The 27165-nt window shown below is 35.8% G+C and overlaps 1 protein-coding gene across 4 annotated transcripts in view; it reads right to left on the bottom strand.

Moving 5' to 3' along the window:
* The window catches only part of BRWD3 (bromodomain and WD repeat domain containing 3), a 187783-nt gene extending 173890 nt beyond the window's left edge, over positions 1-13893 (bottom strand). For all 4 annotated transcript variants that reach the window (XM_032387928.1, XM_032387930.1, XM_032387929.1 and 1 more), the window contains exons 1-5: positions 13609-13893; positions 13428-13486; positions 13200-13229; positions 12732-12791; positions 1434-1584 (exon numbers count right to left, since the gene is read on the bottom strand). In XM_032387928.1, coding sequence (XP_032243819.1) covers positions 1434-1584; positions 12732-12791; positions 13200-13229; positions 13428-13486; positions 13609-13639 — 331 coding nt within the window. In that variant the 5' untranslated portion in view covers positions 13640-13893. The remainder of the gene's footprint in view (positions 1-1433; positions 1585-12731; positions 12792-13199; positions 13230-13427; positions 13487-13608) is intronic.
* Positions 13894-27165: the final 13272 nt, after the last annotated feature.

Below are 27165 nucleotides of genomic sequence, written 5' to 3'. Positions count from 1 at the left end.
ATAAAAAATAACATGCATATTTTTAAACATGTTACGAACTATATTATGACTGTTAAACAACAATACTTTAATATAACACCAGGATATTTTATTTCTGTGCTGATCTAGAACTAAAGCTTTTATTACGCGTGTATTTGAATCTTATGTAAATATGTCATGGATTAATAAGGTTTTAATTTTATATTGGTCCTTCTTGATCTGTAGGCTTATACATTTCTACTTATATAAAACTATATAAGCAAGGTTACAACTACAGCACAAGTATGCCAGGTAAAATTCAGAAACATGTATACTTGGTGCATACTCACATTATAGAGTGCCTGCCAATTATGCCATAACAGATAACAATATTGCATGTCAGATGATAAATGACTATAAAAAGTTGTGTTTTTTGTTTTTTATGTTTATGTCAAGAAACTCAAGCAAATATGAAATATTCCTAATAATTTAACTGTGATACAAAAATATTGCACTACTCTTTTTTTGGGGGGGGGGGAAGGGCAGAGGGAAAGGGATAGAGAGAATCCCAAGCAGGCTCCATGCCGAGCATAGAGCCTGATACTGGGCTCAATCTCACAACCCTGAGATCATGACCTGAGCTGAAATCAAGAGTTGGACACTTAACCGACTGAGCCACCCAGAGACCCCTCTATTGCTCTCTTGAAAACTTCCAAATTAACTGATTTGAAGAATTTCCTTATATTATAAAATGAGATGTTTAAAACTGGTATTTTTGAAGCTATTTACCTTTGTGAATTAGAATTTTTAAAAAACATGATGCTAATACAACAAAACAAATGAGTTGCTAGACCTGAAGTATTTATTACATTAACAGGCAGCCTTAATGTCTAATTTCACATTTTTATATTCATAAAATACTACTTTATATATTTTACATACTGGGGTTCCATGAAAAACTTTGGGAAAATCTTTAAAAGACTGAAAAACGGTGGAGTACAAAAACTGTTACTGAACAGTCACTAATAGGTTGATATTTGTTTTAATATTTTCAATTATAAAAATTTTTTACATATCACATATCATATATAAATTTTTACATATCATTTTTCATTTACCTGTTATAAAATATATGTGATTAAGATGATATAAAGACTCATAATACTTAAAAATATTAAAACATAATGAAAGACTTTTAAGCATTTATACTGTACTAATTAGAGCAGTGATCTTTTAAGATCTCTATTCCACAGGATTACAAAAAGATTTTAATATTCTTTACCTCTACTGTATTCACTGTTTTACAACAGAGGGCTTCTTTTAGGCCTTTAAAAATGTACTTGTACACTAAGAAAATAAGATTGGCAAAATAAAAACTAGAAGAAAATTAGTATTTAGGAAAGCATGTGAACATTTACTTAACATGAAAATATGCTGCTCTCCACTCCTTCCTCTGAAAACTGTGAAAATCTTACCTTTGGCATCCCGTAACAGAGACTGCCGACCAACACCTAGTAATGTCTGTACCCCAGGAACACTCTGAGGGATCTCCTTATCTAGTAAGGGACCAATCCGCTCACAAATTTTAAGGAGGTAGTCTGGAGGAATGTGTGCATTGGCTGCCACCTAAAAAGCATAAATAAAACAGGAAAACTAATTTGGTTTAAAAACATAATTTAGTCCATTACCAAATTATTCCATCATGGAACAAAGTGCAACTTTTATATACCGGATCAGGGAAATAACATTTTAAATATTTAATACTTTAACCAAATTAAAGAAATGGCTACAAAATTTAAGCACATCTAAATGATAAGATTTAAATGACATGGCACTCAAACTTACTTTTACATGCCTTGATTAAATCATTTGCTTAGCTGTTAATCTTATGAAATAAGTGTTGCAAAACAGCAAAAGTGCGCATGCCTAAAATTAAAGTACAAAGACAACAGGTAAACTCTACTAGTACTTGATTTATTCAGTAGTGATGAAATGATCAAGAATCAGAGAATCTAGATTCTATATAAATGATAAGAATACAAACAAAAGGTATTACTTGCACCAAACTCTCACCTAAATCCCTTTAGGATTAAGAGGACAAATTTGCTTAATAAAGCAGAACTGGTTTTCCTTAAAAAAGTTAACTGGTTTCCAAAACAGTATCAAAGTAATGTTTTTAGATATACTATGCTCTAAATAACTAAGCTATGTACTCAAAATTCATCACAACATTAACTCATTTTTAAAACAAACAAGCAAATCTCTGAAGATGATAAACATATACAGACAGGGATGAGAAAATTAAACAACAAAACTGTTCATTTTTTATCTAAGCTAATGTTCAAGTCCCTGATGTGTTTCATAAATACCTAATTATTAAAGGAGGAAACAGAAAACTAGACCATTAAATCCTTAGATAAAAAAAATCTACATTCTCATCTTGACATAAAGGGAGATAGAAAGAATGAAAAGTAAATATAAATAAAAATGTAAATATATGCATATACCATCACAGAGGACCTCACATCAATGTATTATCACCAGGTCAAGAACAATACGACATAAAAGAATAATTTTGTAAACCATCCCTAATGATCACCATGAGAAAAGAAATTATGTGTGTTCTTGGTAAGTATTTGTTCAATGAATCAATGAACATTAAAAAACCAAAGTAAAGTCCATCTATAAGAAATATCACAAGAATTCATAGAGGAAAAATCTTAGATTCTCCTATCAAGGTACCTTGTTTGTTTTCTTAGAAAACATACATTGCAGAACTACAATCCAACATGTATTCAGAATTCTGTGAATAAGGGATTCTGTTGTGATTTTTAAAAATTATTTCCTGCCAATTATCTTTTTTAAGTCCAAGCAAAAATTAATTTTAATCTACCAAAATAAATGGGGCTTGGGAACTGTCATGATGCTCAGAAAGAATGGCAACCAAGCCTGATTATTTTATATTTGCATCAACACAGTTTAGCTTCTGGATTGGGACAAAGGATCAAGCAAATTCTTTCAGTTATTTCTCATATCTATAGTTTGTTTTCCAGCCAAATAACTACATAGAACCACCTCTTAGTAAAACATACAGGTAACATTAAAGTCAAAGCAGCTGATGATTCAATTTAATTTAAGTATTATCTACAGACAATGATATCCTAAAATCCTAGTTTATAATTCATTCCCTCCACATTAAAACATTTCCTAAATATGCCTACAGGCAAGTATACTTAGTACCCCAGAAAAATATGTATCTCAAAGAGAAAAGCTTTAAAATACTGCATATGAACATCTATAATAGCTTATGCCTTTTTTCCCACCAACACTCCGCTTCCATTATCAGCCATTACTTTTCCATCAAGTACACACTATATGAAAGCTTTACATAGGATAATAGTTCATGTCTTTACTGGAATTTTCTTTTTTGTTTGTTTGGGTTTTCGAGGGGTTTGGTTTTTGTTTTTTTTTTATTATTATGTTATGTTAATCACCATACATTACATCATTAGTTTTTGATGTAGTGTTCCATGATTCATTGTTTGCATATAACACCCAGTGCTCCATGCAGTAAGTGCCCTCTTTAATACCCATCACCAGGCTAACCCATCCTCCCATCCCCCTCCCCTCTAGAACCCTCATTCCAGGACAAACAAAAACTAAAGGAATTTGCAAACACAAAACCAGCCCTACAAGAAATATTGAAAGGGGTCCTCTAAGCAAAGAGAGAGCCTAAAAGTAACACAGACCAGAAAGGAATACAGACCATATACAGTAACAGTCACCTTACAGGCAATACAATGACACTAAATTCATATCTTTCAATAGTTACCCTGAATGTAAATGGGCTAAATGCTCCAATCAAAAGACACAGGGTATCAGACTGGTTTATTTTTTTTTTAATTTAAATTTAAGTTAGTTAACATATAGTGTATTATTAGTTTCAGGGTAGAATTTAGTGATTCATCAGTTGCATATCACACCCAGTGCTCATTACAAGTGCCCTCCTTAACTGGCATTTTCTTTTTGATCAATTTTCTTTTTTTCATCCTGTTACCATCTCAAGAGGTATTCTCCTGCCTAGAAACTGCAATATGTCTAACCATATATAATCCAGAAAATAGTTCTCTAATATGAATTTTTAGAATCACCCCCTTACAGAAAATCTGTCAGAACTATATCCTAAACTGACATCTTAAGTTGCCTGGCTACTTCATTTTATAGAAACAATGATGTTTGATTTTCAGGCAATTACATAAATCTTTCTATCAATTCCTCTGTAATAATTTTAAAATACAGAATCATTAATTAAGCAACCAAAACAAGACTTATCTACACCCAAATTCTCCCCCTTGAAGATTTTTATTATAAGCTATTAAATAAATTTTACACGTTTGAATTCCACCCTATACAACTGGAAATTGCTTAATTTCTAAGTGGTCCCATTCAATAAGGCCGTTCCTCTAAAATCAATAAAAATTTGATTATGAAACAGTAGTAGATAAACATATTCTATCAACACAATAGCAATAACAATACATTTGAGTTGAACATGCTAGCGTCTCCTTTAAACAATATCAACAGGCTTCCAGACTATATCAGCTCAGTTCTTGCAATACAGTTTTTTCTAAATCAAATTTCAGGACTTACAAGTGGTAGTCAACATTTATTTCAATCCATCTGCTTTGATTAAAATTGAAATTTTTTAAGGGATCTTTTTTGGCGTAAGAACTCTTATTTGTCCTCAGTAATTACTTTTTTAAGTCTTTTAAAAATTCTCTATTAGAATTATGTATGGATAAAATGTATTATATAATAAAATGTAATATTAAAAGTATGTATTAAAATATTCTATGAAATTCATAACATAATATTATAAGCCACTCTTTTCAATTAAAGCTCAAATATTCTAATTTCAGTTATTTAACCACATTTTTCTCTCTGGAATATAATTGCCAACAAGTAACACAAGTACTTTGATATCTGCAGAAGAAAAGCATTCTCTAAAAACAAAGTTCAAGAGTATATACAAACTTCTATATTATTCTGTAAAACAGCTCCAAGGAGTTATATTATAGAATGTTTGATTTAGAAAGATCCTTATACATAATTAACCTAACTTCACATCTTACAGTAGGAAAAACATCCAGAGAAGTGAAGTCCGATGGTCACAATGAATGTACAGAAATCTGGGTTTCCCTGTCCACTGATCTTCCTATTACTGTCTTATTAAGGCAATTGAAAAATTATGAAGGTAACTAACACAAAAACTGCAAAAAAATAAAACTATAAATTCAAATAAACTGAAAGAAATTAAATGAAGTCTAGATTATAAACCTTCTAGATAGGAAGACTGGATGACCTAAAGAGCAAACCTAACAATTGAATTACTAAGCTTCAGAATTATAATGACAAGTGAGAAGACCAGAGAGTTCACAGAAATGATCCTACTCATCATAATTAGTTAAAAGGAATCCAGCTGAGAATTGAATAAAATGCAAAAGGTACCTAACTTCAGGGTGCCGGGCCCATACCAAGCACTACATTTGAAATACTAATTTTCAGAGAGCAATAATGACATTTTTACCTTGGCTTTTAGAAATTATAGGATAAGTAACTCCAAAAAACAAATAAAAGAGATAATTGTTTCTGTGTTTTGTTTTCTAAGATCATGACTACACAGGTAAATGAAGAATCAAACTGGGCCCATACATTGAAGAAATGAAATACATTTTGTCTGAGATTTTAATTTTTTTGGTGTGGGCAGGGTGAGAGGAGAAGTACATATAAAAAATTAGTCACATGATTTTTTTTATATTTAGGGACAAAAAACAAAATAGATTTTGAAAAATATAGCAAGGCTTTAAATACATCAATATAAGTATAATATAGAGATATGCATGGTACTTTGAAGTCTGGAAGCCTGGATTATTCAGGTTCTAAAATTGACTAGCTGTTACTCCTTCTGGCAGTGTGATACAGTAGAAAGGACTTAGATTTTCATTTTTCCACCATTCTCAGTTCCTACTTCTGTGACCTGCAAAGTTACTCAGTCTGAGAGCCTGAGCTTCTGCATCTGTAAACAGGGAGTAATGATAACTACCTCATATGATTTGTAAAAAAAAAAAGAAAAACAAAATCATTCACTCTGCATTCATTCATTCAGACATTTAACATATAGAGATGAGACGAGAAGACAAACTGCTGTCCTAAAGAAACCCACAGTCCCAGTGGGGGAAACAAACTAGTAAATAAAACAAACTTGTAAATAAAACAAATCAAAGTACAAGTACCCAGAGGTAGTACAAAGAGCTAAGAGAAGCAAAGAGATACAGTACCTACTTCAGCCTAGGGGTAGGGGTTCATGTCTAATTTCACACTTGAAGGCTAAGTGAAAATTCACATGACAGACAAAAGGAAGGGAAGGCATTCCAGGCAAACAGAAAGGTTCCCCCACCCAGTAAATGTACTTTGCATAGTGACTAACACATAATATCCCTCAATGTTTAAGATTCTCCTCCAGAACGTTAAGTTTAAAAAAAAGTAATAAAAAACTCACAGAGTATCATCTGATTTTGATGGGAAAAAATACATGTACAAAAAAATAAGACTAAAAGAAAACACAAAAAACTAATAGTTTATTTTCTTAATACTTTTCAGTAAAATATAAATGTCTGCAATAATCCAATATTATATCATAAAGTGTTGAGTTTTAATGTTTGCTGAATTTGAAGGAGGAAAGGGAAAAAACTGGGCAGAAAGGGAAATAAAACAGGTAGGCTTTTCTACTATAATAATACACTGGTTTGTACAGTGGGTTACAAAGTGTTAAGACTTCCAATCACTCTTCTTTGAAAATGTTTATCATTGTTCATAGCATTTCTTTTTCTATTAGTTTTAAGATTTTCTCAGGAATGAGACAGCCAAGAGCAACCCACCCAGGTTCGAATATTCTCTGGGTTACAATACCATAAGAAAGTACCAAAAGTACTATAACCTTGAGGGCAGATAATATCAAGACAAGGACAAGGGACCTACCCACATTCTGGAAGTGTCTCAGTAGAGAGAGGTCCGATAAACGAACTTAGTTCCAGCTAGCATATTAAATAAGCCTAAGAAATATATATCATGAAATGCTCCTGACAAAAGTTAAGAAAATTACACAAACAATAACTGAGGGCCAGATTATTATAAAGTACTATAGTAGATATTAAAGGGCATGAGAAAACATCTTCAACAAGGTAATTTAAAATACAAGAAAATATTTATCAATAATGTATAGAAAATAAGTTCAGGATTAGAAAAGATCAATCAGAAGCGATGAGGATCCCTGCAACAAGACATCAGAAGACATATCTCCCACTTCTTAAAAAACAGTGAATAGTACATGAGTATCATACTAAGTTACTTTTCTCTAATTAATAAAAATGCAAATAACAGTAAACATCTTTTGACATAACAATCATTTCTTGTTTGAGTTAATACAGATGCACTTCAAAGCACTCATTTTGGTTCAATTCTAACATTTACTTTTTAAATACTTTTTTCCCCAATGGCACTGTTTTAAATGCCCCTCACCTTATAAAAATATTAGGAAAATGAGGTGGTGACATAGCTAGCTAAGAACATATAAATTCTGGGGTCATAGTTCTTTAGATATCCATTTTCCATTCAACCTCTATGTCCTATTTTTAAAATGCAGTAACCAATTCATCTGCACAGCATTTTCAATTAACAAAATGCATTCTTTCTATTTAACTCATTTGGTTTGCACAACAACCTTGTAAAATAGATAGGGGGTTTTATTTTATAAATGAGGAAACTGAATCCCTGAGAGGTTAAGTAACTTGCCCAGGGTCACTCAGCAAGAATATCTTCCCAACTAAATCTTATGGTATTTTCTACTACTCACAAAATCCTTTATGAAAAATGTCCAACAAGGGCATCTCTGAAATTTGACCCAAACACTAAATTAACTTAAAATTACTTTTTTGCTCTCTACCAAAAAAACTGTTTATTAATCAATCAGTAATCAACATCAGTAAACCAAGAACAAAAACAGACAAACTAATATTCAAATTGACAAAGGTGCCTTCAGGACAAAATTTTATAAGGAACATTCACCCAACCCAAATTCTTACTCCCTAATCGCAGCTCTCTTCACTTTCTTAATGCCATCTCATTTGTATTGAGATAACAGTTTCCTAGAACTAATGATAAATCTCCAAAGGATTTTAATCATTGAAAGTATGTTCTTAGAGCCAAAGTGTGAAAAAAAAGACAATGATCAATCCAGACAAATAGCTAAAACCAACATATTATAGAAAGCAAATGTATACATGTGGCTCAAACAAATCAAAAGTGAGGAATACTAGTTTCCAGACATTAATTGCTCTCTACCATGGGACCTATCAGTTTAGCATTATATCCACACTGGGGTTGAGCAGCACATGCCTTTTGGTTTCCCATGATGCATTCTGTTCTTCCTAACTATGGCTGTGTATCCACATAGCAGTTAATAAATCACACACACTTAAATTACTTCCACACTTAGAGATGCAATAACTATGCCTCCAGCACTCAAAAATCATTCTAATGTTCTAATAGACAATTTAAGCTATTACTAGTAATTAGAGAACAAGAGCTGGGTAAGGTAAGAAAAAAATACAGGTATGTCTGGAATTCAAATAGAGTATTTTAAAGTACTTGGCGAGCATCAAATGAGATAATGTGAAAGCACTTTTAAACTTGCATATATTATATGCAGATGCAAGTTCTTATAACGACATATATCATCATAGATGTATATATTTTTTAAAGATAGTAATGAACATACAATCTTGATAAACTTTTCAATAGCATAAAATTGCTTCAAGTCTTTTGAATATAAAATGAAGGTAATACAATCTATGTCACTCTAAATGAAAGCACTAATTAGGGCTTTCAATTCTATACATGAAAAATGCTGAATAAATTTAAAAATATATACCATACCTAAAGATAATTATGCCTTTGGTTCAGTCTCATGATACAAGTCCCCTTAAAATGATTAAAAAATATTAAAACGTGCCTTTAAAAAAAGCTTCCAAGTCACAATTTCAATATATAAAATTTGTTTGTTAACAAAAACTTCATTTAAACACATACATACACACATACCCCTCATTACTATGTTTGTAGTCTCCAATAAAGCTCCAAGGAGGAAGCAATAAAATAGCCAACAATTCAACAGGGTCACCACAAATGAACAGACATCTGTAATTATTTAAATTATCTACCATAAGATTAATTGTAAGAAGCAAATCTAATTCTATTACATTGTAAATAAGAGTCAAGCAGAAATGAAAAATGTCCAGATTAAACTTCAAAAAAACTCACCATTACTTCAAATTTCTCCCTATATCATTACTTAAAATTCTGAAAGTTAATTTAGAATGTTTTATTTTGAATGCCATATTCAAAAACTTTACAGTTCAACATAAACTGACAAACATTTCATAAACAGGCTCACATTTTAAAAGGTACTTCATATCTGAATATGTCAGTACTAGCCTGCTAGTAGCTTTAACAAAATACCACCTTTCCTTTTGTTCCAAATTATAAGTAAAACACTAAATCAGATTTAAGAAAGAAAAAAAAGAGGGATTTCTAGAATGCATAATAGTAACAGTAATGAAGTGTTGAAGAAATCCAATTTATTATCTTAATATTCTTCTGGATAAATCAAGTTAAGCAGCACATACAATTTAAGTGAAAGTACACATACAGACAGAAAGGCAGGAGTTTTGTTTCATAGTATACATGGCTATGCAATCTTAATTCAGTATTTTGATATCCTTGTTTATAATCCTTTAGCTCTTCATCATGCATTTGTATTCTTTCATTTTTATACTAGTTTACCTTCAGTTTGAAGTATTGCTATATAATTTATACTATTTATAAATACTATGTACGTATAACATTTTACTACTTACTAATACTTGTCCTAAACTTCAACCTGAAACATGTAGCTAAATCAAAGATCACATTGTATAAATCCATTGTTCTAACAGCATTTTAAAAAATACCTACACTAAGAAAGAAAAAAAAAAATCTCTCCCACAATGAAGCCACACAAAATCAAAGGTCAAATGTGAAATAATTTTAAGCAACTATACTACTGATGCATCTAGTGATCAATCTAACACAGCACATTCAGTTCTAATCTCTATACTTCTTCTCCTTCTGCTCAAATTCTCACTCAGCCCTACCCCATCTTCCCTTACAAAGAAATTTATAAGTAGAGAACAGATATTTGATTTAAAATAGGACCATATTAACAAAATATAATATTCCTAGAAGCACTGGATCCCAGAAAAATAAAAACCACTGTACAATATGAAAATTAAAAACAAAAGATGCACTATCTACATTATAGACAATGTTCAAACAAGAGATGAAAGTCTGTGTATATGAAAATAAAAATGTGTAAGGAAATATAAAAAACAATAAATTCAAAAGAAAAATGTGAAAATCAGGTATCTATAGGGATATACAAAAGGATTAACAACAATTAAAAAAATAACTGGTTAAAATTTAAGCTTCACTAATCATGAAAAAAAGAGCTAATTAAATCAACTAGGGGCTATTTCACCTATTAAAGCTACCAAAAGATTTTAAAAGTATTTAAAAACTCACTCTAAGCACCTAGATGGTAACGTCATAAATTAGTACTATCTTCTGGAGGGCAATTTTATAACATATAAGAGAAGCTAAAAAACCAATAAGACCCTTTGACCTGATAACTCCACTTTAGAAATACAGTCCAGGAAAATAAATCCAAAAAAAGAAAGGAAAAAAGAAGAAAGACTACTTAACTATGCAAAGACATTAATGAAAAACTGGAAGTAATCTAAATGTTCAACTGAATGTTGAGTTCAAATCATAGCCAACTTAAATGTAACTGAATCTTTTCTTACCATTGAAATGACAATGTCTATTCAAAAAAGAAAATTATATGTGAAAGTGTTAAGAAAATATAGAGCTTAAAATGGACATTGATTACCATTATGTAAAAATATGCCTCTATAATATAAGGAAAGGAAGTCTAGTAAACTGGATTTTGTGGGATTTTTTTGTTTTTATGTGTGTGTGTGGTTAGTAGACTTTTTAATTATTTTGATACCCATTTGCTTTTTATCACTGTCAAGTAATTTTTAAAAAGCTTTTTCTTTTTTAAAAAAGGCTTTTTCTTTTAAGTTTCTTTTTGCTATTTGCTTAAAACGGTCTGTTTAGAGACAAATGTAAATGAAAACATCTTCAATACATCTCAGTATAAAATTCTATCTTCAAAACCACATTAGTTATAAAGTATTTAAATAGATATTGGTAAGCATTGTTTTGCCCCTTTTTTGGCAGGACTTCAGTCCAACAAAAAGTCTGACTACAAATTAAATACAGTGATAATACATGCAGTTTTTCCAAAATAGTTTTTATCCACCTGAGAATTTTTTACCATTAGTAGTATAGATGGTGGAATTTATCCATATTACAATTATTACACCATTTTGTGATATGCAAAAAATAAAATATTTAGTCAGAAAACTAAAATTATTATTTAATAATTATTAACATGGCTTCATTATTGTAATTTAATATAAAAATTGTCAAATTAACACTAAATCAGTTTAAATATTGTATTATTAAATCATTTTGTTTTTATATTTACAGTCTACCATACCCCTTCAACTTTCTTTAACTTTGATTTTCCTCCATTTGGATCTTATTTGAAGGAAAGATAGCTGAATTTAGTTTTTAGTAACATCACCCCTTTCTCCTTTCATTTCCTTCCAATTCACTGTACCAGAGGCTAACGCAAGGGGACATCTTCCCAAAAATAAAAAAACACCACCTTTTTGTGTGTGTCAATGCTGAACAGAAGTGCATGGACACTATGAATTACATTTATAGGAGAAACAACCCAGTCAATCCAATGCCTTTGGTCCTTTACTAAAGTATATTTTAAAATATAACCATTGTTGGCTCTTCTAAACCCCAAATCGTGTTTCATCAATTCTCAAAAAGGTCATAATCCGTAGTTGTTATTTAGTGAAAATGTATCTGCAGAAATGCGATATAATGATTTAATGAGCTATTTCCTAAAATGTGATACATAGAATAATTATGCTTTTTTATTCGGTAGTCGATTACCTAAAACCGGCAAATTTTGGAATTCGCTTGATGCTTCCTATTATTTTTAATTGTGTCGTTTTGCCCAATCCAGGGTCGGTTAACTCCCCTCCTTAGCCCCCTCCCCCGTAAGCCCCCCCCCCCCAAAGACTAAGCCTGGCCTCAGTTCCCGTATTTCAAGCCAGGACCAACCAGAAACCAGTTTTCTTCCACTAATCCGGAACTCTGGGCTGTTACCAACGCTGTCATTGGCCAACGTCAGTCCTTGGTACGTGCCCCAAGATAACCCCCAGGTTTCTCTCCCTTTTCCCCCTACAATGGGCCTTTCTCAATGTTTGTAACATATTCATAATCCACAAAACGGCATCTCTGATAACTAACTCACATTCTTCAAAGTTTCCGAATGGAAATAAGCGAGGCCAGGGGGAGGACAAGGTACCCTTTCTCTGACTGGCAGGGAGGGGGGGGGAAGGGGCAGTCGTTCTTCGGCCCAGCGCAAAGCTCTACAGCCCTGTTGGCTAAGGGGTTGGGAGAGGGTTGGGGGAACAAGGTGGGGAGGGAGTGGAGAAAGAGTTGGATTAAGTTGAAATGAAAACTTTACTCACCAGATCCTCGAAGCTTCTTCGGTGCTCTTTTCCCTCCCAGTCCAAGCGGCGCGGAATCAACTGGGGGTGAGAGAAAAGAAAGGGTGGGGGGTGGGCAAACCATATAGGCCATGCCTTGGCTCCCAATGAACCCGACCCAACCCGGGTCCTGGTCCCCGACCCTCTGGCGTCTGTATTTCTCTAGGTCCGATAGCTGTTGCCTCAAAGCTAGTCCAGCGTAGGAAGGAGGAGGCCGAGGGGGAGGAAATCCTGAAAAACCGCCCCCCTTGGTCATAAAGAGGGGTGAGTTAAGACCCCGGCGATATCCGCCCCTTTTGAGGGAAGAAGCTGGTTCACTCCAGTGACAACAGTTATAAGTGCCCAGATCCAAGCTTCCCTCCCAGCCCCTGTCCTCCGCCCCTGACTTGCCCTCCCCTTCCTCCAGTCTCACCCCAAACCTCCCCACGTCTTCCCGAAGGGGCTCCGTACCTGATGCTCCTCGAGCTCCTGCACTAGCACCTGAGCAAAAGGGAAACACGGATATGAGGAGCAGCTTGGGCCATCAACACATTCCTCCCTCCCCACTTCGAACCCAGCCGCTGACGGCAGGACTAGTCAAGGCCGGCCTTTCCCTCACCCTCAGTGAAACCGCACACCCGATGCCTCGATTTCCCCATTGGGACCCCAGAGCTCCCCAGAGCTCCTTCTCCCTCTCACCTGAGCGGATTTGTTGCAGGGTCCGGACTGCAAGAATCTAGCGATCAGGTAATACAGCTCTGTGGAAGAGGGGAAAAAGAGGTTGAGAGGAAGGTAAAGAAAAACAGAAGCTTTTTCAAAAGAAACTGACAGCCGTCGCGCTAAGCTCCCATCTCCTTAGCCCCCAGACATAGTTACCCACCGGCTTCGATCTGGGTAGGTGCCGCCGCCATCCTTTTCCCTAGGGGGTTTGGGGGCTCCGCTCCGGAGGAGCTGGCGGGGGCGGGTGGGGGCGCTGCCTCTATTGTGGTGAAGCCCCCATGCCCAGGAGTCCCACCGCTTCCGCCCCACTCCTCGTCCTAGTTTTGGTCTCTCTGGTCTCTCTCGGATTCATCGCATCACGTATCGACCCATAGATATTCTAGCCCAAGAGCAGAGGAGGCGGAGAGGAAGGAGAGAGAGGAGAGAGAGGGGAGAGGGAGAGGGAGAGAGAGAGAGAGCGAGAGAGCGAGAGAGCGAGCGAGCGCGAGCTAGCCAGCCTGAGAGAAGAGAGGGGAGGAGCCGAAGTGGCGGGGGGGTGGGGGGACGGGGCAAAGGGGGTGGAGAGAGGGGAGGGTAAAAACTGAGAGAGGAGCCTGCAGGGCTCATTGTTCGCCGCTAGGGGCACTAACGCAACCGAATGTCCTCCACTCTCCCTGAGGCCGGCGGTTGCCTAGCTACCGCTCCCGGAAACGGGGAGGTGCTAACTGACAGCCGACGCTCTGGCTGACGCCGTAGAACTCCATGGTGGCGCTCTCCTCCGAGAGCTCTTGAGTACTTTTCCTTTCCTGTGAGAGCAGTGGAACTCTTTCCTGTTGAGCACCTTTCCCCTTGGCGTTGTCGTGAGGAACGTGTGAGGGGTTGACTTGATTCAGTGCTTTCTTCTTTTTCCTCCCGTCACCGAAGAGGCTTTGTTGTTGTTTTTTGGGGTTTTGTTTTGTTTTGGCTCTCCACCGAAAAGAGGCCAGCCACTGAAGGATCTTGCGACTGAGGCGGAAAAAGGAGCCCCTGTATCTATGTCACTTGTTTCGCTTTCAAATGGTTTTTGTACCAGATGAAAATGTTCTACTTACCAGTCCAGAGTACAGGGCTCATATTGTGGGGGGAATATGCCGTCAGATATGAAGCATTTTATTTTTTCCCCTTCTGAAAGTTTAAGACGTGCCATATCTGTCTCATTCCTGTAGGATAATTTTCAGTTGTGTCTTAAAGTACTGCCGAAGTATTTTACATTAACCATGGATTTTTAGTATTATTACATATCTGTATGCAAGGTTTTAGGTATTATTACAAATCTGTATGCAAGCTTTGGGACAGTTTTTGTTTTTTAATACATAGAATCCTAAATTTTTAGTACAGTACTGACTTTAAGTATTTGGTTACTAAAATCTTAAGTGATTAAAGGGTTTGTAGAATAATTGGTACATATATAATAAACTGAGTCTCCGTTTCTACTTTTCCTTAATATTTTCTTCCAACCTCAAGCCTTGACCAAAAAAAGTAATTAATAGAAGCCAAACCCGATGACACTAGAGATGATGTTTAAGCTGCATGTACTATTTACATTCATTAAAATAATCAAATTTGAAGGTTTACCTTTTAAGTTTAGGGATGGATTCTTAGAAATTTGGTTTCCTTACTCAGAGTTTAGCCATTGATCGCTGTTGGTCTAGAATTGCATTATGCTGATAATAATATTAGCCTAGGTTGTTTAGCTCTCACCCTGGCCATGTTTTCCCCTTAGAAAGAAAGAACCACACGAGGTAATTGTGATATGATAGTTCTGTCTTTGGTGGTTATGCTACAGTACTTGAAAAATGTCATTAACAAAAAAAAAAAAAAAAAAGATTGAAGAAATATATAAGCCCTAGACAACTCATTACAAATAGTTTAGCAAAACACCAGATTAAATATTTTTTACAAGTCAAGTAGAATATATATAACAGTTAACATTATCAAGCCACTACCATGCACTAAGCACTTTATATACTTCACTTCATTTAATCTTTATAAATCTTTTTAAAACCCTAGGAGGTAGGTTTTATTATTATCCCCATTTTACAGATAATAAAAATGACTATATGACTTTGCACAGCTTACTTGTATTCTGTGAGCCTTGTTCCTCATCTGTTAAATGTAATAGTACTTGCTGTGCCCACTTCACAGGAATTGCTTGCTGTAAAAGTCATGTGAATATATTCATACCGTATTTCAAACTTTATAGGACATTGTTATTCCAGTATCAGTCTGGGTGCAATCAGGAGGGAAAATTGCTATGAATTACTAATTAATTCAAATTAACGTGTGCCTTTTAAGAAAGTTTAAGATACAAAATTATTAACAATAATTTTATTGTTAATTATAAAGAATAATTAACTAATTATTAGTTAATAATAATTAACATTAATGACATTTTCAAGTACTATAGCATAACCACCAAAGATAGAACTATCATATCACAATTACCTTGTGTGGTTCTTTCTTTCTAAGGGGAAAACATGGCCAGAATGAGAGCTAAAAAACCTAGGCTAAGATTATTATTAACAATAATAGGAGATTGGAGTAATGAGGGATTACCTTGTAAGGAGTAAAGAGAACTCTAATATATAATATAATAGTAAATATATAGATATATAATATAATAGTAGATAAAATAGCCAGTACTCCTAGAATTGAGATATAGTACCCTCAACCCCTACTCCCCACTTAGGACTAAGATCCAGACTTGGTTGGAGAGAATGAAGCCAGACAAGACTTATTAAATGGCAGGAAAGATGCTGTGGTACCTTGTGGGCAGAACTTGCTGAAACTACAACCTCTGGAAGTCACTGGAACTCTACCCTGGGGATCAGCCTTCTAGGGTGCCTGAGAAATGTGTTCATGGGGAAGTTTATCACCAGAAGGACATTACTACAAAGCCACCAGGAGAAGGGTGCCAGGGGAAGCTGCTGGAGGTGCTACCAAAACAATGGACCACAGGAACAAGGCACAGGAGAAATTTTACAAGCTGGGGGAGCAGCCTACACAGTAAAAATGCCAGAAGCAGGAAGCAAAACCCTTTCTTCCTGCACTGTATTTCCAGTTCCATCTACTGACAAAGCTTCAGTTCTAGCTGACAAAAGGAAAAATATTTAAATGTCCCAGATCAGGGGGCTTGGGTGGCTGTTGGTTAAGCAGTTAAGCATCTGCCTTTGGCTCAGGTCACGATCCTGGGGTCCTGGGATGGAGCCTGGAGTAGGGCTCCCTGCTCAGCGGGAAGCCTGCTTTTCCTTCTCCCTCTGCCTGCCACTCCCCCTGCTTGTGCTCTCTCTTCCTCTCTCTCTCACTCTCTGTCAAATAAATAAAATCTTTAAATAAAAATAAATAAATCTCCCAGATCCATTTTCATAGAGTAGTCAAGAAGGGAGGATTTAGAGATGATAAGCAGTAAATCAATAAACTGGCACAATTTCCTTGCTTTTCTCTTGAGTGTAATGACTAGGTTGACAAAAGGAAAGTTATTAAAATGTGTATATTAACATAAAAAGTTTTCATTTGTTGTTTATGATAAGCCAAATGCTTCGAATTACTTTGTTGCAATAAAAGTCACCAGTATAGGGCGCCTGGGTGGCTCAGTTGGTTAAGTGACTGCCTTCGGCTCAGGTCATGATCCTGGAGTCCCTGGATTGAGTCCCGCATCGCATCGGGCTCCCTGCTCAGCAGGGAGTCTGCTTCTCCCTCTGACCCTCCCCCCTCTCATGTGCTCTCTCTCATTCTCTCTCTCTCAAATAAATAAATAAAATCTTAAAAAAAAAAAAAAAAAGTCACCAGTATTAACCCTGTGCCCAAAAGCTTAATTGGGAGGGGAAGGAAATTTTCATAAATGAAAGCAAACATGGATTTACAAAGAAAAAATCTGGAATGATTGCCTGATTGGGTGTGTTAGTTCCCTAGGACTACAATAACAAATTACTACAAACAGGGTGACTTAAAACTAGAGAAATCTGTTCTGTCACAGTTCTAGAGTCCATAAATCTAAGATCAAAGTATCACAGGGACACACTCCCTCCGAAATCTAGTAGAGAATCCTTCTTTGCCTTTTCTAACTTCTGGTGGCTCCTGGCATTCTTTGGCTTGTGGCAGCATAACTCCAGTCTCTGACTCCATCTTCATATGGCCTTTCTTCTGTGTCCCTGTGTTAAAAATCCCTCTCCTCTTTCTTATAAAAGCACCAGTCATTGTATTTCAGGTCCACCCTAAATCCAGAATAATATCATCTCAAGAACCTGAATGATTTACATGTGCAAAGACACTATTTTCCAATGAAGTTATATTCACACATACTGGGGATAGGGAAATGTACATATCTTTCAGAAGGGACATAATTAAACCCACAAAATTGTTTTATTCTGTCTCCTTAAAAATAATGTTAATGGAAGACCAAGGTTGAAAATTTAGCAAATATCCCTAGTATGGCAAAAAAAGAAAATTAAAATGTAGGGAATTCTGAGATGGAGGGACAGAAGTGGTAAATTAGAAGGTTAATATAATAAACTGTATAAATAAATAGTTCTATTTTCTTATCTCATTTTCTTAAAAATGTATACAATGTAATAACTAAAATAATTTATTCTTAGATTTTTAAATATATCACATACATTATGATGTTAATATATTTTAACATACTAAATAGATATAATATGCATAACAAAAATAGGAAAAAAGAAGGAAGAGAGAAGAGAACTATACAGGAGTAACATTTGTATATCTTAAAGGAACTAAGTTAGTATAAAAGTGAACTATATTCTGCTAAGAGACATGTGCAAGCCCTAGGACCACTAAGAAAATAACTTAAAAAATAGTGAAAAAAATAATTTAAAGAAGTTCCACTAGAAAATATTTACCTAATACCAAGAAAAAAGAATAGGACAAAAAAGACATGAGACATATAGAAAAAATTAAAATGATAGACATAAATCCAACTACATCAATAACAGCATTACATGTGAATAGATTTATTCTACTTCCAGGATAACAGCATGAAGAGCTTTGTGGATAAGCTTCCCAGTGAAACTAGTGGAAATTATAAAATATAAATAACCATTTAAAAAAATAAAAAAATAAAATCTCTAGAAATGGTCTTAAAATGACATAACATAAATGAAAAAAGCACATATTTAAGAAAATCTAAAACTTTAGAAACAATGAAAGTTTATGGTATTTGAAACAAGAACCACTCCCTCCTTCCCCCCAACACAAGCTTATCTAGGGAGAAACTCCACTGCAGAGTAAAATAACTAAAAATATATGGCTTCCTCTCCCCCTATTTCTCAGTTGAAGGGCTATCTTCTTGGGTGGCACAGGGCATAAGTGTTTCTCATTCTTCCACCAACTACCTGTTTTGAAGCTAAGTCCTTATCCAGTGCAGCCAAGACATGGTAGGCATCATTCTTTCACGCAGCCCCCATTCATGGGACAAGGCTAAATATGGGACATGGTGGTACTAAGAATACTGGGGCCAGTAAAAGAATACTCACTCTTTTACTGAAATATGGCACAGAAGATGCATACTAAGACAGGCAAGGCAAAGATACCTAAGCTTGCTGCATTCCTTCTACACTAAGCACTCATCTCCAAAAGCTGGGATGTCTTAGAGAAGTATGCCACTATGTTGGCCCTCAGTACCAGAACTGTACTTTGGAGATTTTGCACTAGGAAAGAAGGAGGGCTTAGAAGAGACAACTATGAAACTTTCCCCATAAGAACTAACTTTATTTACATAGAGCATAAAGAAATTTAAGCCTGAGAGTACTCTAAAAAACAGTGAAGGTAGTGGCAAAAGGTAACTGGAAAGAAATTGATAGAACCATTTGTTTTTTTGTTTTGCTTTGTTTTGTTTTGTTTTGTTTTTTTATGTTATGTTAATCACCATACATTACATTATTAGTTTTTGATGTAGTGTTCCATGATTCATTGTTTGCGTATAACACCCAGTGCTCCATTCAGTACGTGCCCTGTTTAATACCCATCACCAGGCTAACCCATCCCCCCACCCCCTCGCCTCTAGAACCCTCAGTTTGTTTCTCAGAGTCCATAGTCTCTCATGGTTCATCTCCCCCATCCGATTTCCACCCCCCTTCATTTTTCCCCTCCTGCTATCTTTTTCTTTTTCTTTTTTTTAACATATAATGTATTATTTGTTTCAGAGGTACAGATCTGTGATTCATCAGTCTTACACAATTCACAGTGCTCACCATAGCACATACCCTCCCCAATGTCTATCACCCAGCCACCCCATCCCTCCCACCCCCCACCACTCCAGTAATCCTCAGTTTGTTTCCTGAGATTAAGAATTCCTCATATCAGTGAGGTCATATGATACATGTCTTTCTCTGATTGACTTATTTCACTCAGCGTAATACCCTCCAGTTCCATCCACGTCGTTGCAAATGGCAAGATTTCATTCCTTTTGATGGCTGCATAATATTCCATTGTATATATATACCACCTCTTCTTTATCCATTCATCTGTCAATGGACATCTTGGCTCTTTCCATAGTTTGGCTATTGTGGACATTGCTGCTCTAAACATCGGGGTGCCCGTACCCCTTCAGATCCCTACATTTGTATCTTTGGGGTAAATACCCAGTAGTGCAATTGCTGGATCGTATGGTAGCTCTATTTTCAACTTTTTGAGGAACTTACATACTGTTTTCCAGAGTGGCTGCACCAGCTTGCATTCCCACCAACAGTGTAGAACCATTTGAATTATAGGCTAAACCTTACACTGGTTATTTCTTGGAGAGAAACAGGGGGAAAGACATCTGAAAAGAGCCAACCTGAGATCAGAGCAAATCTCAAACACTGATCTGGGCAAATATCCCTTCAAAGGAGCTCAAATTTGACTGGGATCAGACTGTAAGTCAATTTATGCCCTTGTGCATATGTAAAAAAAAAAAAATACAGACTAATCAGTAGGCAATTAGTGAAACTTAAGATCTGGGAGGGATCAGAGAAGGAGACAAGGAAAGCCCTGCCAATATGAGTGTTCTCCCAGGGTGAATGTGTGTGTAATCATGGCTGCACCCTCTGAGGGGCAATGTCAGAGGCTTTACACAGTAATATAAACAAGCACATAACAATAACAAGACCTGAGGGAAAGGTGTACCAGACCCAAAGTTGCCACAATATACTATTTAAAATGTCCAGGCTCAGAAAGTGGCTGAATAGATTAAAAAAAAAAAAAAAAAAAAGATTCATCAAGTTTAGACCTAAAGACACCTGCAGGTTGAAAGTGAGAGGATGGAGAAACATCTATCATGCAAATGAAAGTCAAAAGAAACCTGGAGTAACAGAGGAAGATGGCAGTGGAGTAGGAGGACCTTAGGATCACCTCGTCCCGTGAATGCAACAAGATAACCATCAAATCATCCTAAATACTCCAGAAATTCACCTGAAGACTGACAGAACAAACTCCACAACTAAAGGTAGAGATGAGACCACATCAAAAAACGTAGGAAGTGTAGAGACATGGTTTAGGGGAAAATATATCACTGGTGCTGTAGATAGGAGGAAGCTGTGGTTGTAGAGAAGGGAGGGAGAGAGAGAGAGACAGAGAAAGAGGGAGAGAGAGGAGCATACAAGGGAATGCACAAGGAGAACATTTCTCCAAAAGCCATTGGCTTGGAAAACAAGAGGAGCTGAATTCAGGGGCTAAAAATGAGTTCTTGCAACAAGCAGGGCTTAAAGTCTGGAACTTCAAAGGTCAGTGGGCTTAGCTGGGATAGAGCCTGGAGGGCACTGCTGCTTCTGAAGAGAAGGCAGGCAAACAACCAAGGAACACACAGCCTGGAAAACAGCAATCTGAAGAACACCAGGAGCACACAGTAGAGATCTCATTTACTCTTCTCAGAGTGCATTCCTGAGAGGCAGCCTTCACAGGGACACCTCTCTGGGAACAAAGGAGCTGCCTGGTGCCATTTCTCTCCCCTACCCTTCAGCATGAACACAGAGCCACCTGTGGGAAGCAGCATAGCACCAACACTAGCTGCCTAACTTGCTTACACCAAGCCCCACCTCCCTGGACTACACTGGGATTGCCTACCTCAGGCACACTTGACACAGTCCCAGGGCAAGCAGGCCTCTGAAGATCAGCACAAACCCCTGCTAACACCACTTCTCACAGAGAGTTCTGTAGAGCTTCAGTTCTGGTAGAGGTGGTGACAGGTCTCATTTCACAAGCCGACCACAGCACACTTAATTAAAACTCACCACATTCAGGCCAGGGACCAAACACTGCCCACAGCAGGCAAGGAGAACCTCTTCAGAAGGATAGAGGAGCAAAAGCACAATAGCAGAGGGCATATAGCATACACTGTAGCTACTCCCTGAAGTGCCAGGGCCTGGGCAGTACATGACCTCTTCTTCATCAGGCCATCACTACTAAGAGCATGAGACATAACTGGCTTTTCTAACACAGAGAAGATGGCAGAGATGTAGACAAAATGCAAAGATGGAGAAATTTATCACAAATGAAAGAACAAGATAAGGCCACTGCCAGAAATCTAAGTGAAACAGATATAAGTAACATGTCTGATGGAGAATTTAAAGCAAAGATCCTAGGGATACTCACTGGATGTGAGAAAAGAATAAAAGACATCCATAAGACCCTTACCACAGAGATAAAAGAGTTAAAAAAGAATCAATCAGAGTTGAAGAGTGCAATTAATGAGATAAGAAACACACCTGATTCAATGAACAGCAGGCTGGAAGAAGCAGAGGAACAAATTAATAACCTAGAATACAAGTAATGGGAAGTAATGAAGCTAAACAAAGACAAAAAAAAAGAATTATGAAGCAGGAGAATGGACTTAGGGAACTCAGTGACTACATCAAATGTGCTAACATTTGTATTATAGTAGTCCCAGAAGAAGAACAGGGCGAAAAGGGGGCAGAAAAAAAATTTTTTAAAGATTTTATTTATTTATTTGACAGAGAGAGACACAACGAGAGAGGGAACACAAGCAGGGGGAGGGGGAGAGGGAGAGGCAGGCTTCCCACCGAGTAGGGAGCCTGATGCGGGGCTCGATCCCAGGGCCCTGGGATCATGACCTAAGCCGAAGGCAGACGGCCAACGACTGAGCCACCCAGGTGCCCAGGGGGCAGAAAATTTATTTCAATAAATAATACCTACAAATGTCCCTAATCCAGGGAAGAAAATAGATATCCGGATCCACGAGGCACAGAGACCTCCCATCAAAATCAACAAAAGCAAGCCAATACCAAGACACACTGTAATTAAATTTGCAAAATGTCATAATAAAGAAAAAAAATATTAAAACTACCAAAACAAAAGAAGTCCATAACTTACAAGGGAAAACCCATAAAGCTAGCTAGAAATTTCTCAAAAGAAAGTTGGCAAGCCAGAAGGGAGTGGCATGATATATTCAAAGTGCTGAATGGGAAAACTCTGTAGCCAAGAATACTCTATCCAGCAAGGCTATCATTCAGAAGAGAAGGAGTGATAGAGTTTCCCAGACAAACAAATACTAAAGGAATTCATCACCATTAAAGCATCACTGCAAGAAATATTAAAAGTAGAGACCAAAAGTGACAAAGACAAGAAAGAATCAGAGAAAATCTAAAGAAACAACCATAAAACAAGTAATAAAATGGCAATAAAAACATATCTATCAATAATTACTTTGAATGAAAATGGACTAAATGTTCCACTCAGAAGACATAGGGTGTAAGAATGGATATAAAAAAAAAAGATCCATTTATATGCTGCCTGCAAAAGACTCATTTTAAACCTAAAGACACCTACAGATTGAAAGTGAGGATATTGAGAATCATTTATCATGCTAATGAATGAGAAAAGAAAGATGGGATACCAATACTTATCAGAAAAAATAGATTTTATTTTTTTGTGTTTGTTCTTTTTTAAATTATTTATTATATATTTTTTATTATGTTCAGTTAGCCACTGTATAGTACATCATTAGGTTTGATGTAGTATTCAATGATTCATTAGTTGCATATAGTACCGGGAGACAGAGTTCATTGAATACACTGCAAGGGAATGGCAGACAGGACAACAGAGGAGCAGCTGTCTACCCAGACAAAATAGATTTTAAAACAAAGACTGTAAGAAGAGACAAGGAAAAACAATATAATCATGAAAGGCATGTTCTAAAAAGAAGACATAACAATTGTAAATATTTATGCACCCAACATGGGAGCACCCAAATACATAAAACAGTCAATAACAAATATAAAGGAACTAATCGATAGTAATACAATAATAGTAGGGGAATTTACTACTCCAATTACACTGATGGACAGATCATCCAAACAGTAAATCAACAAGGGAACAGTGGCTTTGAATGACACCCTGGACCAGACAAATTTAACAGATATATTGAGGACATTCAATGCTAAAACAGGAGAATACACATTCTTTTCAAGTGCACATGAAACACTCTCTGGAAAAGATTACACATTAGGTCAAAAAGCAGGCCTCAACAAATACAAAAAGATTGAATTCTTACCATGAATCTTTTCTGGCTTCAAAGCAATGAAACTTCAATTCAACCACATACACACACAAAAAAATCTGGAAAGACCACAAATATAAGGAGGTTAAACAACATGCTATTAAATAATGAATGGTCAACCAGGACATCAAAGAAGAAATGGAAAAATACATGGAAGCAAACAAAAATGAAAACAAAATGGCCCAGAAACATTGGGATGCAGAAAATGCAGTCCGAAGAGGGAAGTTTATAGCAATACCGGCCTACCTCAAGAAACAAGAAAAGTCCAGGATCAGAGGGCTTCATAAGGGAATTCTACCGAACAGTTAAAGAAGAGTTAATACTGATTCTTCTCAAACTATTCCAAAAAATAGAAAAGGCTGGAAAACATCCAAATTCATTCTATGAGGCCAGCATCACCTTGATACCAAAACCATAGAAAGACCCCACTACCAAAGAAAAATACAGGCTACTATATCTGATGAACATAGGTGCAAAAATTCTCAATAAAATAGTAGAAAAGTGAATCTAACAATACATTTAAAAAAATCACTCACCACGATCATGTGGGATTTATTCGTGGGTTGCAAGGGTGGTTCAATATTCACAAGTCAATAAATGTGATACATCACATTAATATGAAGGATAAGAACCATATAATCATTGTCAATAGATGCAGAAAAAGCATTTGATAAAGTACAACATCCATTCATGATAAAAACCCTCAACAAAGTAGGTTGGGAGGGAACATACCTCAACACAATAAAGGCCATATATGTAAAACCAATGGATAATATCATCCTCAATGGAAAACAAATAAGAGGTTTCTTCTATGGTCAGGAAGAATACAGAGATGTCCACTCTCACCACTTTTAACTACCATGGTATTGGAAGTTCTAGCCACAGCAATCAGACAACAAAAAGAAATAAAAGGCATCTAAATCAACAAGGAAGAAGTAAAATTTTGAATAATTGCAGATGACATGGTATCTATATAGAAAACCAGAAAATCTCCCCAAAAAAGCTGCTAGACCTGCTAGTAAAGTCAAAGGGCACAAAAGCGATGTACAAAAATCTGTAGCATTTCTATGTACCAAAAATGAAGCAGCAGAAAAAGAAATTAAGGAATCAATCCGATTTACAATTACACCAAAAGCAATAAGTTACAGAGGAATAAACCTAACCAAAGAGGGGAAGGACCTGGACTCTGAAAACTATAAAAAACTGATGAAAGAAATTGAAGAAAATACAAAGAAATGGAAAGACATTCCATGCTCAGGGATTGGAAGAATAAATATTGTTAAAATGTCTATACTACCCAAAGCAATCTACACATTTAATGCAATCCATATCAAAATACCAACAGCATTTTTCACAGAACTAGAACAAAAAATCCTAAAAATTGTATAGACCCACAAAAGACCCTGAATAGCTAAAGCAATCATGAAAAAGAAAAACAAAGCTGGAGGCATTGCAACTCCGGACATATACAGCAACACCAGACAAACCAGAATACTATATAATTATAATGGGTGACAAACCAAGAAGAAGATATAGCAATTGTAAATATTTATGCACCCAACATAGGAGCTCCTAAATACATAAAACAGTTAATAACAAACATAAACGAACTAATTGATAAGAATAGAATAATACTAGGGGACTTTAATACACCATGAACATCCATGGACTGATCTAAATAGAACATCAGCAAGGAAACAATGAATATGAATGGCACACTGGAACAGATGGATTTAATATATTCAGAATACTCCATCCTAAATCAAGAGAATACACATTCTTTTCAAGTGCACATGGAACATTCTCCAGAATAGATCACATATTAGCCCTCTAAACAAAGCTTAAAAAAATCAAGAAGTTTGAAATCATACCATGGTTATTTTCTGACCATAGATCTATGAAACAAGAAGTCAACCACAAGAAAGACTCTGTAAAGACCACAAATACATGGAAGTTAAATAACATGCTACTAAACAATGAATGGGTCAACCAGGAACTCAAAGAAGAAATGAAGAAATAAATGAAAACAAATGAAAATGAATACACAGTGGTCAAAAACAACTGGGATGCAGCAAAAGTGGTTCCAAAAGAGAAGTTTATAGCAATAGAAGCCTACCTCAAAAAACAAGAAAAGTCTCAAATAGACAACATAATCTTACAGTTAAATGAACTAGAAAAAGAACAACAAATAAAACCTAAAAACAACACAAGTAAATAAATAATAAGGATTAGAGCAGAAATAAATTGTATAAAAACTAAAAACAAACAAACAAACAAACAAACAAACAAAAACCAATATACCAGAACAATGAAATCAGGAGTTGGGTCTTGGAAAAAAATCAATAAAATTAATAATCCCTAGCCAGACTTAACAAGATAAAACAGAAACGACTCATGAATAAAATCACATATGAGAGAAGAGAAATAACCGACACCAGAGAAGTACAAATAATCATGAGAGAACATTATGAAAAATTATATGCCAAAAAATTGGGCAATCTAGAAGAAATGGATAAATCTACAAGAAATGGATAAATCCCTAGAACATATAAACTCCAAAAACTGAAACAGGAAGTAGAAAATTTGAACAGACCAACAACCAGCGAAGAAGTTGTGTCAGTAATCAAAAAATTCCTATGAAACAAGAATCCAGGACCTGATGGCTTCACAGGCAAATTCTACCAAACATTTAGAGGAGAGTGAATACCTATTCTTCTCAAACTATTCCAAAAAATAGAAAAGGAAAGAAAACTGCAAAATTCATTCTATGAGGCCAGCATTACTCTGATAGCAAAACCAGATAAAGACCCCACTAAAAAGGAGAACTACAGGCCAATATCCCTGATGAACTTAAATGCAAAATTTCTCAATAAAATACTAGCAAACTGAATTCAAGAATACATTAAAAAAATCATTCACTGCAATCAAGTGGGATGTATCCCTGGGTTGCAGGGGTGATTTAATATTCTCAAATCAGTAAAGTGATACGTCACATCTATAAGAGAAAGGAGAAGAACCACATGAATCTTTCCATATTTGAAGAAAAAGCATTTGACAAAGGTACAACATGCATTCATGATAAAAAACACTCAACAAAGTAGGTTTGGAGGAAACATACCTCAACAACATAAAGGCCATATATGAAAAACCCACAGCTAACATTATCCTTAATTGGGAAAAACGGAG

Source organism: Phoca vitulina, unplaced genomic scaffold (genome assembly GCF_004348235.1).
Source record: "Phoca vitulina isolate PV1807 unplaced genomic scaffold, GSC_HSeal_1.0 scaffold51, whole genome shotgun sequence".
NCBI classification, from domain to species: Eukaryota; Metazoa; Chordata; class Mammalia; order Carnivora; family Phocidae; genus Phoca; species Phoca vitulina.
This window is presented reverse-complemented; position numbering and strand designations above follow the sequence as displayed.